Genomic DNA, 20,648 nt, shown 5'->3' on the forward strand with positions numbered 1-20,648 from the left:
GCAGCAGACTAGGCGACAGGTTGGTTGAGAGTGATACTAACCACAAGTCATATTTAAGTAACACGCGGACCCTGCATAGGAAGTGGGAATAACACGTAATGAAAAAAGAATTGTCTCCCTCTTCACTAACATTCCCCATAAAGAAACAGTAGAATTATTAAGTCAAAAATTTCCGTCTGATATACTTGAATTATTCAAATTTGTTATCACATCGATTACTTCACTTGGAAAGGTAAAATTTACAAGCAAGAAGGAACAGAAATGGGGTCTTCTTTATCATCAAACTTAGCAAACCTGTTTCTAGAACACCTGGAAGAAAAAATTTTCACTTTTGAACCCAAACCAAAAATTTGGTCACGATATGTCGACGATGTCTTTGCAGTCTGGGATCATCCCGAACATGAATTACACCTGTTTCTAGATAAAATAAACCTTTTTCGCCCTCGCATCAACTTTATGCTAGAAAAAGAATTTCCACAAGGTATCTCCTTTCTGGATTTACACATTCAAAGAAAAGAAGACTGTTCCATCGCCACATCTGTCTATTGCAAGTCTACATTTTCAGGTCGCTACATTCACAATTCTTCCACTCATCATCCATCTCAGAAATTTGGCATCATTAAATCACTAGTTACCAGAGCACACAAATTCTGCTCCTCTGAAAAATCTCTAAACCAAGAACTAGAAATAATCAAAAATACAGCCATACTAAATGGATATAATCTTAAAACAACTCAAAAAATCATCAGTCACTTCCCCACACATCAACCTAGAGAAGAAGCCCATAAGATTCCCATACCTTATGTCAAAGGCATCTCCGAACGTCTTTCAAAAATTATGAAGAAATACAATTTTGCCACTGCTTACAAATCCATCAACCAGATCTATAACTTGTTACCTTCTCCTAAGGACAAACTCTCACCTCTGATGTTACCTGGCGTTTATGAGATCCCATGCTTCTGCAATTCGTCTTACTTTGGACAGACAGGTAGATCTGTTCAGAAATGCATCTTGGAACATCAAGACCCCATTTGTCTTTTCAAACTGCAGAAATCTGGTCTCTCTCAAACCATAGGATTCATTGGGAAAAGTTAAAACTTTTACATAGATCTTTATATAAACATGAACGTTTATATAAAGAAAGTGCTGAAGCCCTACTACACAGACCAAATTGAAACCGCAACGATGTTCTTACTATTCCTAAAGTATGGGAAATTGTCATACAAAATTGTATAACATAGTCTCTTTATATATGTTATTAAAACAATTTTTTTTATTATTTTTATTATTTTTTTTTTCTTCAGCTATCTTTTAATTTACTTCTATAGCACGTTATTGCATGCATATTGAGATTCCATTGTAATCATGCACCCTAACTGTATGTTATTCCTAGTATTGTTTGAATTAGTGTACTGAGGATGTCCCAAGATACTTGGGATGAAATGTTTATGTATTAAAACTTATCACTGTGGTTAGTACGTGTGTTTTTTAGCGATACTCAGAGGATACTCTGAGAATTGAAAATAGGATAAACATCAGAAAAGTGACAAAATCTTTTGGAAACTACTGAAGGAAAGGGTATTGTATAAAAGGAATCAGTAATATTAAAGGTGATATGAAAACTGAAGGTAAAGAGGATGTCAACAGTAATTATTTTGAAGGACAGCTAAATGAAGCTAGAAGTGACATAATAGTGGTAGAAAACATTCAGGAGGAAAGAAATCAGGAGCATGTGGCAGTACGTCATCATGAGATCACTGATTCATACAATCAAGGGGAGTACAGGTTACTATGATAGTACTTAAATAAAAAGTTTGCATTATTGCAAACTTGTGATAAACAATTTTCTTTCATATTAATCTGTTACATGTTAGACGTCCAGTATTGAAAGATCTTATATTCTGGTCTTCCAAAGCACACGTCTCTGCATCAATCCACCCAAAATCTTGAAATTTTTCTGGTTCCTTTACCTGCTATTCTGGCAATAAACAGCTGTTTTTCTTTCTGATTTTACTCTCCCAACCAAGTGACCATACCACCTGAGATTACTTCTATTCTTGAATATTAACAATGTGTAACGTTCCTTCTTAATAACTTCATTTTTAATATGCTTGTGCCACTGATGCTATCTGTTCAGCCTCCCAATTTTTCTTAAAATTCTGATATCTGTAGTCTTTAGTGTTTGATCAACTTTTTTTATTTCTAATTCATCACTCAGATCCAGTAATTAAGTCTTCATCAGTTGATTTTAGTTAATCATCAGTTGATTTCCTACCATACCAGCTTTGTTACTTCTGTTGTCTATTTCCATATTTAATTTCACTAAAAATTATGTCTCAATGGCTGAAACATTTTAGAGGTTTCCCATGCAGAATGAAAGCTGAATGTTTCAATGTTCCTGTCTATTTTCATAGTCTTTTCATTGCTGATTTTCATACCAAATTTGTTACAGTAATCATTCAATTTAGTGAAGGAATCCTACAGATTTGTACCAGATTTATTTGAGTATAATATCACTTGCATAAAATAAATAGCTGAACTGAATATGATCTATATAAATGATGGTTAAAAGTAGAGATAATATGCACCCTTGCCTTAATACCTGATTTTATTATATCAAACTTTCTTCCTGTACCTTCTTCATTCCAACTGCTGACTTACAACTCAAACATACACTTATATACCGCTCAATAAAATGTCCCATTTACGCCATATAATTTGTAGCATTTTGCACAGCTTCTCTTTTGGTTCTTTGCCATATGCCTTTCCTAGATCTACAAAACTCAAATACAAATCTTTGCTATATTCTAGTGATTTCTCAACTATATATCTGAAAGTGGAAATCTTATCATAACAATTATTTTCTTTTAATCAAGTTTTCTCTTCCACAATTTCTGTTATCAACTATTCAAGTATCCTTGCATAAATCTTACCTGGAATAATCATTAGAGAAACAATGTGATATTCTCATTCAGTTTTTTTCTTCTTCTTCTTCTTTTTTTTTTTTTTAATAGAGGGTACTATGAGAGCTGTACACCAATCATCTAGAATTTAACCCTCTGACCAGGCCATCCAAATTATGCAATGTAGCCACTGTAAAACTTTTTTTTTTTTTTAATCAACACATTTTGACCATTTTTGTTCTTATATCATCTACCCCAGCTTCTTTCCAAATTTCAGGTTTTTGATTTCCCCCATTCCTACCCATCCAGACAGACGAAACGTTCTAGAGAAATCCATCAAAAAAGAACATTCATTTATGGACACAAAAATATGCTTTGGAGTAATTACTTTACTTATGATTATGAAAATAACACTATGTTTCTACCTCTGTATTGAGGTCATCATCAGGAAAAAACATACAATATGCACAGGACACAAGCTACATCACACTACACAAATGTAAGATAAATCTAAATGCTTTGTTAATCATTTAATTAACATAGAAGCAGTATTTTTATTGTATAATTAATCGGCTAATCTTTCTAAGATAATTAGAGAAGTCGAACTGGATTAAGATTAAAAGGAAATTTACTTCAGCCAAAGCACTATGTGCTTTTATACCTGTATGGCTAAAGATATGTTGAGAGAATGAATCCATGAGGCCTGCAAAAATGTAGCAATTACTGAAAACAACATTTTACAACTAAAATTAAAGCTATCGATCTACATAAATCCCAATATTTGGGATAGTCTAGAGAGAATCACAGAAGACTCTGCAAAGCATAGGTCATGTAAAAATGAAGAAAAACTACTAGCAAAGTGCCAAAGATTGAAACAAGAAAGCAATAGACAATCCAAATGCTATGTCCAGAGGAACAGCCAATCACAAGTGAATTAAGGAGCAATCAACCACCAATGGGAGCCAAGTTATCAACACACCCAGCCACAACCTTAACAATGGAGAACTCACACTTCTGCAAAAAAGGCTTAAACTACACTAGTGCACCAAGGTCAGTAAACAAAGTAGACTTCATATATCACATGGTATATGAAGTCTACTTTTTTCCCCCCATCATTAAACTAAGGATGGAAACCTCCAACATACTAAATTCTAATAAACAACTAAGTTGCAATTTAACCTCCACAGCCGAAGCAGAAAAATTAGTCCTGAAATCTTTAAGAAATAAGCAAAACAGCTATTACCAAGGCCGACAAAGGCAATGCTACCACCATTCTTGATCGGACAACATACCTTGAAAAAAAGGGAACCAAATGCATTCTGACCACAATATGTACCAATTGGTTAACTACAATCCTATGAGCCACATCAAAAAGAAAGCAACAGAATTAATCAAATCAGTGATTATGTGACCAGAGGAAACAATGAAAAAGGTAATTACTGAAGTATGCCTGTGCTCCCAGAATTTAAGGCTTCTAAAATACACAAACTGATAGTCAAAGGAATCGGCAGCCTCAATTATCACTTAGCCAAGAAACTAATGGCTACACTCAAGGAGTTGTTGGTAGGTCGTTACCCTTTCCTACATAAAAAAATATACAACACTTCATTAACAATGAAGAGTTGTTGAGTGTGATATTTTTAACTTTTACTAATGTCATGATCAACAACATTATTCTTCTCATATAGAACATATTTCTACCTTATATCACGGCCCTCTTTGCCCACATACTTCGCTATAGATATTTCGCGTGGCAAAATAATTTCTACCTGCAAAAAGAAGGTACAGCCATGGGCTCATCACTCCCCTCCCACCTAACTTTTAATGGAAGATTTTAAGCAATGAGCTCTAGATTCAGCAAGCCTAAAGTCTTGCTCAACTAAGTTGATATTTTCACCATTTGGCCTCACAGCCGCAAAACTTTAAATACATTCTTAAGTCACCTGAACAAACAACACAAACATATCCAATTTACCATTGGAGACTGAAAACAATAACTCTTTTCCTTTTCTAGATACATTCGTCACATAACTTCCCTCAATGGTGCCTTTCATTCATGGTCTACTACAAACCTACACACAGGCCAATACATACACCAAAATTCATACCACCATCCAACACAAAAACTAGGAGTCATTATCACCTGAGACCTAACAATTTGCTCCAACAAGCAGGTCTGAAGAAGGAGTATGAAATTATTGACCAAATTTCTACAAAAAATGACTACAAAAAAAAGTTCACAAAATCCTCCACAATAATATCATTAAAAGCAAAACAGATCACAAGAATGCCATAGCCATACCATACATTAGGGGAATATCATAAAATAATAAATTGAATACTGCATAAATACAACATTTAGCAACTTTAACCTCCTGCAAAATTAAAAAGCACACTCAGTATACTCAGTATACAAAAGTATACTCAGCAAATCCACCCAGGGGTTTACAAAATTCAGTGCACCTGCAACCTGTCCTACATAGGGGAAACAAGGTGCACCACCCCAGTAAGAAAAGATGAACACAAATGTAACATTAAATTCTCCACTATCGTAAAATAGGCCTGTCAGATCATGTACTTCAAACATATCACAGAGTCAACTGGAAAGGCACCAAGTCCCTACACCACACTAAAACCTGGTTTGAAAGCAAGTTCAAGGAAGCATGTGAAATGCTGAACATCATCTGAATCTCAACAAGAATGATGGATTAATAATTCCAAGAATCTGGAGGATCTATCAGCAACCTTTATAGCAGCAGTTCTCAACCTATGCCTGTGGGTGTGAATGTACCCGTAAAGCTATTTGCATGTGCCTGCTGGCAATTGTTAAATAAGGAAAAAATAAAATTAAAAGTGGAAAATATAAGTCTTCTCCTAGTAATAATATTTACTGAAATCTTAAAAAATGTTAACATTTATGTTATATTATGAACGCTTTGTAATTCCTCTGTCTTTGGGAAGAAGATTATTGTTTTATCCAGAGTAAAGAGAAATGTTTTTGCTTATTGTGCGATGGTTTAATTTAGTTGTATAATAAATGTTACATATGTATTTATCCTACTTTCATAGTTAATTAATTTGTTAATTGTTATCATTTGATATGATAAGTATAAATTTTCATAGAAAAAAATATTGGTGCCTGCCACTCCTTTTCCCAATCGCGAATGCACCTGCAACCACAACCAGGTTGAGAACCCCTGCTTTATAGCATCTCGAATATGACAGAACACCCCAACACAAGAAAATGTTAAGAGGATTGTAGAGATGTGTTTAATGTAGTTCCACTATAAAACTTTATTTCATTTTGCTCATTTATAGTTGTGTATAATTTTTTTATTTATTATTATTATTTTTTTTCACAAGAATTCAGGCTAGGGTAAAGGATTAACAAAGCATTTTAATTTATCTTACTTTTGTGTAGTGTCATGTAGCTTGTGTCCTGTGCATGATTATCTTGATAGAGAGGTTGAATGTCGAGTGTTATTTTCATAATTTTAAGTAAAGTAATTACCTCCAACGTGTTTTTTTGTCTCCATAAATTCACAATGAATGCTGACTACCATGTATCCTTGAAAGAATCAAAAAGAATATGTCGAAGATGTACAGAGAAAATGAGCATATAAATTTGGATTGGCCTTTCACACCATCAACAAAAACTATCAGTTCAATTGGCAAATCATCAAAATACCATACATAGAATTAAATACTTATGTATGCACAGATTTAAAGAGGCTAGTGAAGATGAAGCAATGTCTGATCAGGTATAATAAAATTCAAGGCCTGATATTAAATCAACTGTGGACAGTATATGTAGAAATCTACATATTGATGAATTAAGCAATGTGACAAAATATGTTCAAAAAATGTGATCACACTCATTATCCACACTCATGATATCTCGTTCCTACATTCAACTTTGTTCTGTGTTGAATGAATGAAAAAAATAATAGCTTGATATTTAGAAATCTCCATGTTAATACCTCTTTTTATTTGTGCTTATTCTATCAGTATGAAGAAGTGCACAATAGCATGATGTGTTTTTGCAGTATTAATTTAATATTTATGATTTCTGAATTTTTTTTTTTTTTTATTAATTTTAATAAGAAATGACTTTGGTGTGCAACTAAAAATGAAGCATGTTATTCTTCAAACTATAATTGCTAAATAGATATAAAACATACTTTAAAAAAAAAGTATTAAGCTGTTTACTCACTGCTGGTGTTTCAGGAGGATTACAATAATAAAATGCATTTTCTATCATTGTAGTATATCGACTGTCTAAAGCCATTACTGACTTTTTCCTCATCATTTGTTCCTAGGATGAGGAAGAAAAAAAAAACTTAGAAGATTAAATTTCCTATTCTAATAAAAAGATGAAGATAAAATAGATAAATCATGTATATCATATACCAGACATTCAAAATGACTGAGGAGATAAAGGTATTTTTGGCCTTGAGTTGCTAATAATAATAAAGTTCAAAATGCTTGATATTGAAGAAATGGGTAGAAAGAAGTAAGAAAATGACTGGCAACAATCAAATATATAACAGTTCTTATGTATAATATACAACAACCTTTATTATTACAACAGATCAATTTAGAGCCATTTAATATATACCAGAATTTTGTCTAGCTGAATTTTACCATCTTAGTGGTAAAATTCAGCTAGACAAATTTTACCATCTTAGTTCAGCACAACATATTTTATTAGTGGTCTTAAAAGCTCTTTTTCTTAAATTCTATCAAAGCAAAGTATATATTGCTTGGAAAGAAGTCAACAGACACCATAGTGTGAGGAATGAACAGCCACTGCACCCACCTTGATAAGATGTAGGGCCTCCTTTTGCTGCAATGACTGCAGTAATCCTACAGGGCATACTTTCCACAAGTGTACAATATTGATCCCTGTGAATTTTGAACCATTCTTTCTGTAGCTGTGTAATGAGGTCTGGAACTGTTGTGGATTGGACATCCCTTGACCTCACCCCAGTACACAGTACATCCCACAGATGTTCAACAGGGTTGTGATCAGAGTTTTGTGGAGGCCAGTCGAACTACACAGTTACAGCAGCAGCCTTACGACACGGTTGTCTTGTTCAGAGTGTTCACATGCCTCTCAAAGTTCAGTGATCCTTGCATCACAAACAGAGGTCCAAAGCAGGAAAAACAGTACCATGCCATCACACCGCCACCTCCAAATTTCACAGTTAGGGTTATGCATTCTGGTAAGAAATGTTCACCAGGCATCCGCCACATCCATGCATTAGCTCGGTAGACAGTGTAACGTAATTAGTTGCTCCATAACACAGCTTTTTAAGCTTCTGTGCCTAACTCTACATGATCTTTGCACCTTTAAAGACAATGCTGCATGTTGGTTCAGGTAATTTGGGGGCTTGCATATTTTGGTTCTGAATGTTCAGATACCTCTTTGAGATTCATGTTCCAGTCAATGCCGAGAATTCTGCATTCAACATGTCAGCCAATGAATAGCAGTTTTTACATATTATTCTTCGTAGCACCCTACAATCATATGAGGTAAGCGTGGTGGATCATCCACTGCAGGTAGGACTTGCAGTTAACTCCCTGCGCTTCCATCTTGGATCATATTACTGACAGTTGACTGGAATTGCTGAACACATAGGTCTGCAACATGGCATCCTATCACAATGCCTCTTTCAAACTCCATTAGTTCCCTTCTCACAAACATTTCACCTGGAAAACAGTCGTACAGACTTGGAAGCATTATGTTCCTCCAATTTATATTGGCTACAAACGCGACTCATTACATGGCACTACGCACCTTGCTTATTAGAGTGTCTGTTGACTTCTTTTCAAATAGTTTACCAATGAAAAAGATAGAGCATACTAAGCCAAATCTTAATTCCAAATTAAGATTAGGCTTAGTATGCTTTAATAAATGTTTAAATAACACAGAAATTTTTATATTTGAATTTTTTTAATTCGGTGGTACTTTTGTAAAAATGTGATAATTGAGTCAAACTGTAGCATGTTTAAGATTGGCTAATTTTTGGCTGGGGTGCTTAAGGGTCAAAGCTGTATAACTGAGAGGAGACCTCCATATAGCCTTTAAAGGAATGCAGAGAACCAACCAGAGCTTCTGACCTAATGTCTAATCTTCTCAATTTCTCGTGGTGCAACCTAATGGGTATCTACCTGGATACTGAACGAACGAGGATGGGCTGACAATTTGAGATTTAGCCAACCAAATTGTATTCTTATTGGCTTAAACCAATATACAAAATGATGGTAAAGCATGACAAAATTTCATGCTGGCTGGGGCATCGCCCGGTTGAACAAGGGCCCGTGGTTTTCGCCAGGGAACCAGGATGAACAGTGAAAAGTCAACTACTGGAACAAATCTGAAAGCAAGCCCAACTCAACATCACCAGAGTTAAAGATGGGTACTATAAACATAAGAAGCCTGAATGGGAAAGAAATGGAGCTAACTGAGGAATTTATAAGTACCAGATCGACATAATAGGGGCGATTGAAACAAAAAAGACAAAAACTGGCGAGATCTTTCTGAGCAATAAATACAAAATGTTATATTCAGGCAATAACAATTAAGGAAAAGAAGGAGTAGCCATAGCATTCAACACAAAATAGGAGGCTAATCTTCTTGAATGGCAGGCTCAGGTAGAGTGATGTGGGCAAATATCAGAATGGGGAATTGGACAATGAGACTTATTTGTGCCTATGGTCCCACAGAAGGTTCTACTAAGGTAGAAGTGGAGGAATTTTTTGATGCTTTAGAAAAAGCAAATGACAAAGGAAAAGTTGGTCCTTGTTGGGGATCTAAATAGCAGAGTAGGAAATGAATGCGACACATACAAAAATATTTTGGGAAAATTTGGAGAAAAGAGCAAAGCTAATAATAATGGCAAATACCTGTTGGATTTCTGCTCACGACATGGACTGGTTATTACTAACACCATGTTCCAACATAAAAATGTGCACAAATTCAAATGGAGAGAAGAGGCAAGGAATAAGAAAAGTCTCATTGACTATGTTATTCTTGACAGTGATGTTTTCTCCCTGGTGCAGGACACCAGAGTGTACAGTGGATTTAAAATTGGAAGCGATCACTATTTAGTCTTGAGCAGGATAAAACTGAATTTCATGTTGAAAAGAATAACATTTAAGAAAGTTTTAAAGCGAATAAAAGTTGAGCAGCTCTCAGATGTGAACTGTAGACTAAAATACATAAAGATTATTGAAGAAAAAATGAAAGAGTTCGAGAACAGGAACCAAACCTTGGAGATTCAGTGGCAAACTCTGAAGAAAACATTGATTGATTCAGCCAGAAAGGCATGTGGTGAGGTTGTCTGCAAGGATAGAAAAATCAGAACTCCATGGTGGACACAGGAAGTTAAAGAGGCAGTGAAGGAAAAGAAGAAAGCATATCAAAAGTTCCTGGCAAATAAGTCAGCTTGTGCTCTTGGAGAATATAGAGACAAATGCAAGAATGCTAAACATTGTGTAAAACTAGCTAAACAAAAGTCATGGGAGGACTTTGGCAAGAATATAGAAAATAAATATCAAGAAGGCGGCAAAATATTCTGGAGGTTGTTGAAGAAGCTTAGGAATGGAGGAAAGAGTGCTATAAAAGGAGTTAGAGATGATAAAGGTGACATGAAAAGGGGAGAAAAAGATATCCTTAAAGTATGGAGTAATTACTTTGAAAAACTGTTAAATGAAACAAGCAGTGATGACAGCAGAGTGGTAAAAAACACTGACCAGGCATGCAGTCAGGAATACATATCCATGCTTGAAGTAGAAAAAGCCATCAAAGGCTTGAAATATGGAAAGGTAGCAGGAATAGATGATATTCGACCAGAAATGCTGAAGTATGGAAGTATAAAAGCCTTAGAATGGCTGCACTGCATAGTTCAAAAGGCCTGGACAGAGGGACGAATTCCTGATGATTGGAGTAGAGCTCTCATAGTACCCATATATAAAAAGGGAAATAAAACTGAATGTGAGAATTACAGAGGTATTTCCGTACTGAGTGTTCCTGGCAAGATTTACGCAAGAAAAGCTTGGTGAAGAACAAGCTGGATCCAGTACAAATAGAGGCTGTAAGGATCAGATCTTCACTTTACGACAAATAGTTGAGAAAGCATGGGAATATAACAAAGATCTGTATTTAAGTTTTGTCGATCTGGAAAAGGCATATGAATAGGTACCAAGAAACAGAAGCTATTCAATACGCTACAGTTATATGGTGTCAATGGGGCATTATATCAAGCAATACTTAGTCTTTATTTGAGTTGTAAGTCAGCAGTTAGAATTGAAAGAAGTACAGGAAGATGGTTTGTACATCCTTGTCTCACACTAAATCTGGTGTGAGACAAGGACATACATTATCCCCTCTGTTATTCATTATCTATATGGATCACATTATGAAGAAAAGAATTATTAAGCATGATATGAAAATTCGAGATGTTAATCTCAGCTCTTTGCTTTATGCGGACGATGTTATACATCTAAATAAATCCGCTACAAGTTTGCAAGATTCCCTAACTAAATTGAATAACTGTTGTAATAGATATGGTATGAAGGTCAGCAATAAAAAGACAAAGACAATGAAAATACGTAGAATCATTGAAAATGTCAACTGCGTCGTAAACGGAGAACCTGTGGAACAAGTAAAACATTTCAGCTACTTAGGCACGATTTTTAGTGAAGATGGGTAAATTAAATATGGAAATAGACAACAGAATCAACAAATCTGGTATGGTAGAAAGTCAATTGAATAAATTCATATGGAATAAGAGAGAAATTAGTCGAACACTAAATTAGCTGTATACAAGACAGTGTTCAAACCAGTTCTAACTTATGGATCTGAGTGCCTGGGTCAGAAGTAAAACACTTGACCAAAGACTAGAGACCGCAGATATGAGAGTCCTGAGAAAGATTAGAGGCATGAACTGATGGCATCAAGGCAATATCATATTAAAAACGTAGATATTAGGAAAGAACTTGACATTGTCAGCATCCTGGAATGCATTAGCAGAGGTATTCTCAGGTGGTATGTCACTTCAACAGAATGGGCAAGGAAAGATTAGCAAAACAAGCGTTCTCTTCCAGGTTGGTAGTAAAACGACCCGGAGGAAGACCAAGATATAGGTGGCTTGATACTGTACAAAGTTCCTTAGATGATAGAAATATAAGATCTGATAATGTTGGAGCTTGACAAGTAACAGACTGATTTGGAGGAAAATTGTAGATAGGAAGTTAGTAATGATGTAAATTTTTCATGTAGTACTATCATATCCTGCACAACCCTTGAGGGTACATGTCAGGAATTTGATGATGATAATAAATTTTGGCTTATGTACAGTTAAAAAAAAAAAGTAACTATTACGACTTTTTATCAAGTATATAAATAATTAGAACCAAAAGACATATTTCGGTGATTATACCACATTTTTTTTATTATTCAGTTATATAAAACACTGAAATAATAGTTCCCGACAAGTTTCGTAAATCGTAGGATTTACATCTTCAGGGGTAAATAGTATAACTTAAAGTTTAAACAAGAGAATTAATAAATACAAATCATAACTGTCTGGCTACTCATAAAAAAACTCAAATAACAGAATGCAGATGTATAACGTTATTGACGTTGAACAATACTGGACGATGTCACGTGTGCTTGTTCTCGTTCATACAGTCCAAGCTCAGATTGAGGTAGATTTTTTATTAGAGCTGACTACACTCGATGGAGAATTAAACCTTGATTTTTATTGCATTGGGTTGGGTTTTTTTAGCATATTAGCAGCTTCTTTAAATTTTCTTATATAACTGTTGTTTTCTATGTATGACATCGTCGTTTTTTGCCAAAGTACATCGTGTCCAGTGGAAGTGGTATGGAAAGCAAGACCCGTATTTTGTTCTCTTTTGTATCGTACGTCTTTTTGGTGTTCAGCCATGGGTATTTCTCCAGATCTTCCTGTCTGTCCTACGTAGCAAATCCCGCAAGAGCAATGGATTTTGTAGACTCCTGTTTTTTTAAGAGGATGATGAGGTGTAGGAATCTTAAGATTTTTTGCATAGGAAGGAAGGCTACTTTTATGTTGTGTTTGTTCATTAATTTGGCTAGCTTGTCTGTAACATTTTTGATATATGGAAGCGAGATTGCGTTTTTGTAATCCTGTTTTATTGTGTTGTTAGCTGGAGGCATTTTAAGGATTCTCTTGATGGTTTTTGTTTCATATCCATTCTGTTGGAGGATTTGTGTTAAGTATTTTAGTTCTTCATTACATCTTTCTTGTGTGCTGGAGATATTGTATGCTCTGTCTCGAAGAGTTTTAATTAAGCTTATTTTTTGTGAAGGATGGTGGTGTGAGGTTGCATTTAGAAATCTTCCAGTGTTTGTCAGCTTCCTATATACTTCCTATATACCCGACTTGGCCTATACACAAAAAAACAAACGGTCTAATAAAAAACGTGTCTCTCTGGACGGAAGAACTTAAAAAATTCTTACAATCAAAACATCCTTTGATACCAAGAATATATGGTGTTCCAAAGATCCATAAGACAGATATACCTTTAAGACCAATAGCAGATGGAAGAGATTCACCAACTTCGAACTTGGCGAAATATCCCACCAACATGATCTCACAACATATAGGAAGAACATCTTCCTTCATAAAAAATAGTAAACATTTCATAGAAAAAGTGAAAGATATACATATTAGTCCAACAGACATCTTAGCAAGTCTCGACATTATCAGCTTGTTTACAAACGTCCCGAGACAAGAAATTTTGAATCTCCTAGAAGACCTCTTCCCTCCGGACATCTTGAATCTTTTTAAACATTGTATAAACAATACTTTTTTCACCTATAAAGATAGAATCTGGGAACAAAAAGAAGGGCTGGCCATGGGTTCATCATTATCACCGGTATTAGCAAACCTATTTATGGAAAAATTTGAAAACAATGCTCTTAAGAATTACCATAAAAAAACAAAAATATGGCTATGCTATGTGGACGATATTTTCATCATATTCAGTGGAACAACAGATGAACTTATTAATTTCAAAGATTATCTCAACAATTTACACAACACCATAAAATTCACTTTAGAACAAGAAAAAAATAAAAAACTTCCTTTTCTGGATATTCTATTAGAAGTTAATGAAGAAAGTAAACTCTCCTTCTCTAGGAAGCCGACAAACACTGGAAGATTTCTAAATGCAACCTCACACCACCATCCTTCACAAAAAATAAGCTTAATTAAAACTCTTCGAGACAGAGCATACAATATCTCCAGCACACAAGAAAGATGTAATGAAGAACTAAAATACTTAACACAAATCCTCCAACAGAATGGATATGAAACAAAAACCATCAAGAGAATACTTAAAATGCCTCCAGCTAACAACACAATAAAACAGGATTACAAAAACGCAATCTCGCTTTCTTATATCAAAAATGTTACAGACAAGCTAGCCAAATTAATGAACAAACACAACATAAAAGTAGCCTTCCTACCTATGGAAAAAATCTCAAGATTCCTACATCCTCCAAAACCACCTCATCATCCTCTTAAAAAAACCAGGAATCTACAAAATCCATTGCGGGATTTGCTACGTAGGACAGACAGGAAGATCTGGAGAAATACGCATGGCTGAACACCAAAAAGACGTACGATACAAAAGAGAACAAAAAACGGGTCTTGCTTTCCATACCACTTCCACTGGACACTATGTACTTTGGCAAAAAACGACGATGTCATACATAGAAAACAACATTTATATAAGAAAATTTAAAGAAGCTGCTAATATGCTAAAAAACCCAACCCAATGCAATAAAAATCAAGGTTTAATTCTCAATCAAGTGTGGTCAGCTCTAATAAAAAATCTACCTCAATCTGAGCTCGGACTGTATGAACGAGAACAAGCACACGTGACATCGTCCAGTATTGTTCAACGTCAATAACGCTATATATCTGCATTCTGTTATTTGAGTGTTATGAATAGCCAGACGGTTATGATTTGTATTTATTAATTCTCTTGTTTAAACTTTAAGTTATACTATTTACCCCTGAAGATGTAAATCCTACGATTTACGAAACTTGTCGGGAACTATTATTTCAGTGTTTTATATAACTGAATAATAAAAAAATGTGGTGTAATCACCGAAATATGTCTTTTGAACCAATTAGCCACAAAGTTTACACCTGTAATTAGAACCAGTTCAACTTGTAGATTTTTAAGAGAAAAACTTTTTCGAGAATGTTCAAAGAGTTTAATTTTTGCTCATACAGCACATTAATCAGAAATCAAGGAATTATATTTCATGGTATCTGGAAGTCCTTAATTTGAAACACTCAACACCGCTTATGATAGCAATCACCTACAAGTTTTGCATAACAACATACAGACTGTGCATGATGTGCACAACTGACTGACTGTTCACCACCTTCAAATTTCCAAAATAACAACTTGAAATTAGATCTCTTTGTATGTTCCATATAGTAAATCTTACCGAAGATTTACAATGAAAGACAGTGAAACATGTAGAAGAAATATTTTCAAAAATCTATTATGAGCACCCATTGTAAATATTTATATAATTTTTTGTTTAAATTGATAATTAAAAAATGGTGTCGTACAGTAAAAAAAATGTAAGGTAAATTCAGTGGTAAATCAAAAGTGAAACAATTCAACAAATTTAGACAACCTGAAACCGTAAATAAATCATTACAGAGACATATTTTTTATGTAATGCATAAATTTAAATGTTTATTAACCACCCAACTGGCCACACAAATTAAATATATCAAAAATATACACTTCTTATTCATACATTTCTTTCTATAATATCCAACAGTTATACTGACTTCAATGGACAATTTGTATCCATGTAATTATGAACGTGCATAAACATCCAGGTCGGTACAGTGGTTAAATTACATTCAGATAAAGCATTTATTGTGATATATAATTCTGATATGTTTTAACCCTTTGTAGCATTGCAACTCCCCAATTAAAACAAAAATTTTAACGACTTGACAAACTGCTGTAATAATTCCCAATCCATTAAAACCTTATAATTAATAATATGTGTTTTTTTTCCTATGTACATAAAAAGACACAGGAAAAATAAAAATCCAACTAATAGCAAAAAAAAAAAAAAGTATCAGATCAACTATATATCAGTATGAAACATATAAAAAATAATTTAAAAAAAATCATCTATTCTTATCATTGCCTAGTGCTAATGAAAACCATACTAACATAAACTTTTTTTTAAAAAAAGAAGCAAAAATGGAACATGGAACTCTTTGGCAAGAAACAACAAAAACATTTTAGGAACCAAAGGAAGCTTCTAAAAGATTTCATTATTACAAGATTAAAATGTCAAAGGAAAAAACTGCACAAACTTCCCATCCCATCTCCCTTTTCGTGTTAGACTCAATGGCCTGTAATAGCCACGTAACTTGGCTTTTTAGAAACTTGATTATTGCTTATGATAGGGCGGTTAATCCCATCTGTATTGTCTGCCATGTCTGTAATTTGCATTTCTTCTTCTGACCAATTTATCTATTCTGAATGATAAAAAAAAAAAAAACTGCCACATCTGAATGAGGCTAACTCATCTTCGCTTTAAAGCCCTGGTAAAGGTTCTTCGTCCTATACAGGATTCAAACGAAGTAATTCTAACCAAAGGGAATCTTCAATATATACTGGGCTATGGAGGCTCTCTTTGAGGAAAAAAACTGGGATTATTAAAAAATAATAATAATAGACATGACTGAAAAAAAAAAGAGAGGAGAAATAATACACAAGAAAAGAAAGAGACAGTTCAAAAAATGAGACAAAGAGTTTTCGATAAGAAAGCTAGTAGTATGACATTCACAGAGATTTAGATCCTGACAAGACAACAGACACACACACACACAAAGCCAAAAGTATAAAGAAATTGATAAAAAGGCAATCAGAGAAAATAACAGAAAACTACAAAACCGCAAGTTTCAAAAGATGGAAGAAAGATACCTAACAGACATTTAAGATGAACTATCAGAAATTATCACAGATGAATCTCATGTAAAAGTGAAATCCCTTCTAAAATTATCACAGCAAACTATTCCTGTGGTCCTTAAAAGTTTCCTATAGTAAGATTCAACTGTAAAAATAACCCTGAGATGTAATAGCTCCACTGAGAATACTTAGAAAATGGCTTATAAATATGGAGAAAATCTGTACATCTGTTTGAAAAAGACATCTGAAAAAGTATCATGAAGGATTTTTTAAATGTTAAAGTCAGAACTGAAGAAAATTAATAGATCTCATTAAAAATGTATGAAAAACACAATAGTTGTCTTGTCAGGTTTTAGAATTATAATAACCATCAGAAGAAGTGCCAGATAGGGATGCTCATGTCACTATCATTCTTTTATTGCAATTTTTTTTGTATATAATATGATGAAAACTGCTTAAGGAAAGAAGAGAAATAAGATGAACATGAATGGTATTAAGAAAGTCTAAGAGATACATATGACAAGCCATCATCTCTCTCTCTCTCACACACACACACACACAGAAAGACTCAGATAATGATAAAAATGTTTAAACACAACAGCAAAAGCATATGAAATGACATATTACCACAAAGACAAAATGTATGGCAATGACAAAAATGCACAGAGCTTATGTCTATTTATAATTCAAAACTTATTCAATAATATTAAAAATGTTTTGAAATTCAGATATTTGGGATGACTCCTCAAAGAAAATGCCAAAGCCAAGTGCTTGGAAGAAATAAAACTAAAAACAGACATGAGCAAGGAGAGCAAAAAAGAGCTTACTCACTTCAAGAAGGGCATCAGAAACTTGGATGATAAACACACGTGACAAACTGGATGCCTTCTGAGATGCTGAAGGAGATTCAAAAAAGTGAACTGAAGAGAAAGAAATATATATAGAGAAGTTTTAATTTTACAAATATAGAAGTGAAAAATTCTCAACAATATTTAGACTAAAATGGCTGGGACATAACCTAAGACATGACTGCAGGCTCTTTAGAATAACTGAGGGAAAACTCAAGTGAAGAAGATCATGGATTGCCCAAGAACATTTACCTTTCAAATGAAAGAAGGTACAAGAAGAGTAACCTACTCAGAGATCGAACACCTGGCAGATGACAGAACTGCATAGAGCAGTTGGTGAACAATGCTGCCAATCAGTCCATGGATTCAGTATATTAATTATATTTCAAATAGCAGATATGAGTAAAATCTTTCCAGCTAGATCTCAGAATAACTTGTATAAAACAATTATATATAAAGTGTTACTTATCATTTCTTTATACATTCAGATTCCCTGCAGAAGTTAGCACATAGCATTCTGTTTCATTCAGAGAAAGCTGGAGATGAGTTGAGATCAAAAATTTTGATTCCTAGCCACTGAAGTGTGCAATATACATTTAATTAGTGATTGCTTAACTGGACAGAGATAAGAATAACTAAAATTCTAAGCCACTCAATATGTAAAACAGAAGTAAAAATAATGCAAATACTGTATATGTACAGTATATTCCAGTTAATCGGGACACAGTGGAACTTTGGCCCAATTAGCAGCTGCTGCAATTATGTGAAGTTTCATGATAATTAAAAAGACCAACTTGCATTTCACTGAGTAACAAATCATTTACTCAAATTAATACCTTTACCTCGACTTTCATAATACTGACTGATCTATGATTTGCTACTTGTCTTGGAGTCTCCTTTTATGTGAGTGAACTATTTTATCCTTTTTTCATTCTCATGGGACTTGATTAGAGACCCATGAGACCCATTGCTTACATACCCTCCACAACATTTTCTTCTTTCAGCTCTGCTTAATACTATTAGTACTCATCCATCTAACTCCTATCTGATTTATACTCCTAACCATCTTTATATCGTTTGATAGTGCTTCCTTCAGATATGATACTGATCTCATCCATCTACCATGCATTGCTTACATTCCCTTGTAAGTAAACCCTCACTACTTCAAAGTGCCTCATAGTTAAACAACATCGTCAGAGGTGATGCCAATTTCTTTGAATATCTTGTAATACACGAGCTGATATTCCAACTAATCACATAGATGTATCTGCACTGAGATTCTACAAATTAAGTACTTCCACAATTCATCAACCTCTACTTTCGTATCAGTTCCTATCACATCTGCCACAGCAGTATTTTCACTTGGATAACAGACCCTTACAATATAGTCATTCAGTAAAGTAGCTCAACGATAACCTTAAGTACTGATTGTAGGGAGATGACAGAAGCAGATGAAATAGTTGAGCTACTGAGTTGCAAGTCTGGATCCTTCCATAGTTATTCTTCCTTTTATCCTTCACATACAGAAAGAGCTCTCTGGATTTTCTTTTGGTTTGCTTGGCTAATTTCTTCTCATAATTGGATTTTACCTTCCTTACCATGCTGGTCTTGCCTGTGCCTTATTTGTGAGCTTCCTTATCACCTTTCTCTTTACATACCCTCCACAACATTTTCTTCTTTCAGCTCTGCTTAATACTATTAGTACTCATCCATCTAACTCCTATCTGATTTATACTCCTAACCATCTTTATATCGTTTGATAGTGCTTCCTTCAGATATGATACTGATCTCATCCATCTCCCATGCATTGCTTACATTCCCTTGTAAGTAAACCCTCACTACTTCAAAGTGCCTCATAGTTTATGATAATCAACTGCCCTGTAGTTTCACATATATCTCTTCTTAACTGCAAATTCCATGCCTGGAAACCACTCAGGTCAAGAGTGCATGGTTGCTCTCACCAAGCAGAGGCAATATGCCTACTTGGGTTATGTGTCTTCATCTCAAAAAACATACTTATAGTACAATCCTTACCAAACAGGGAGTTTAAAAAGTTTTTTTTTTTTTTTTTTTTTTTTAAATTCTATTTGAATGAAATGGTTCCTCTCACCTCTCTAAGAGGTGGTGGTGGTGAGAGGAAGCACTGAGGAATCTACTAGTGTCGGCAGGTTTTCTGTACACTGAATAAGTCTCATTCCTAGACTTCTATACACTGAAATTATAATCTCCTTTCCAATTTAACTAAGAACAGTTTAATTTTGAAAGTATCTGAACTACAATCAGGCATTTAGCAATGCCACTTCCATCTTAATTATCCTTAATGTTATGTAAATAATGTCTTTTTTTTCTCTACTACTACTACTACTACTACTGAGAGAGAGAGAGAGAGAGAGAGAGAGACTTCCTTACAATTTCCTTCAAGTACTAATGAGTTAATGAATTGGGTTAAGAATTTGAACTAAAGTGATTCTTTTACTATTTGCCACTTTTCACCTTGGCTCTTATGGCTCTTAATCTAGCTACCTTCTGATAAAGTTTGCATGTTGTATTCGACAATTTCATTGTTATAATTTCTTTCATTTTCATTTAATACTATAATAAATTTAGTTTAATCCTTTATCCAAGTGTGAGCAAACAAAGTTTGCGCCTGAAAATATCTTCAGGACTGGGATAAGGTAGTACAACACTGGGAAACTCATAGCAAAGGTGGACCAAGCTAATATCACTCCTATCTCAGTATCTCCCATAATGCAAAACACATCTCCTTGCAGATATGTATAATGTTATGCATTAAGGGAAGGGCCACTACCTACACTAGTTTTGACCTTTATTGAGTCTATTCAGTGGGAGCCAGGCCTCTAAATTTATTATAGCCTAACCAAGT

At 34.3% G+C, this 20,648-nt stretch overlaps 1 protein-coding gene across 8 annotated transcripts in view; it reads right to left on the reverse strand.

Moving 5' to 3' along the window:
- Window positions 1-20,648, reverse strand: part of Upf2 (UPF2 regulator of nonsense mediated mRNA decay) — a 705,876-nt gene that overhangs the window by 362,527 nt on the left and 322,701 nt on the right. For all 8 annotated transcript variants that reach the window (XR_016550243.1, XR_016550244.1, XR_016550245.1 and 5 more), the window contains one exon: window positions 7,117-7,218. Coding sequence is in view for 5 of the 8 variants with exons in the window: in XM_090412106.1 (XP_090268232.1) it covers window positions 7,117-7,218 (102 nt within the window). In the remaining 3 variants the exon portion in view is untranslated. The remainder of the gene's footprint in view (window positions 1-7,116; window positions 7,219-20,648) is intronic.

The sequence above is a fragment of the Typopeltis vanoorti genome, chromosome 2, assembly GCF_054136105.1.
Source record: "Typopeltis vanoorti isolate ZY-2024b chromosome 2, IOZ_Tvanoo_1.0, whole genome shotgun sequence".
In the NCBI taxonomy this organism is placed as follows: domain Eukaryota; kingdom Metazoa; phylum Arthropoda; class Arachnida; order Uropygi; family Thelyphonidae; genus Typopeltis; species Typopeltis vanoorti.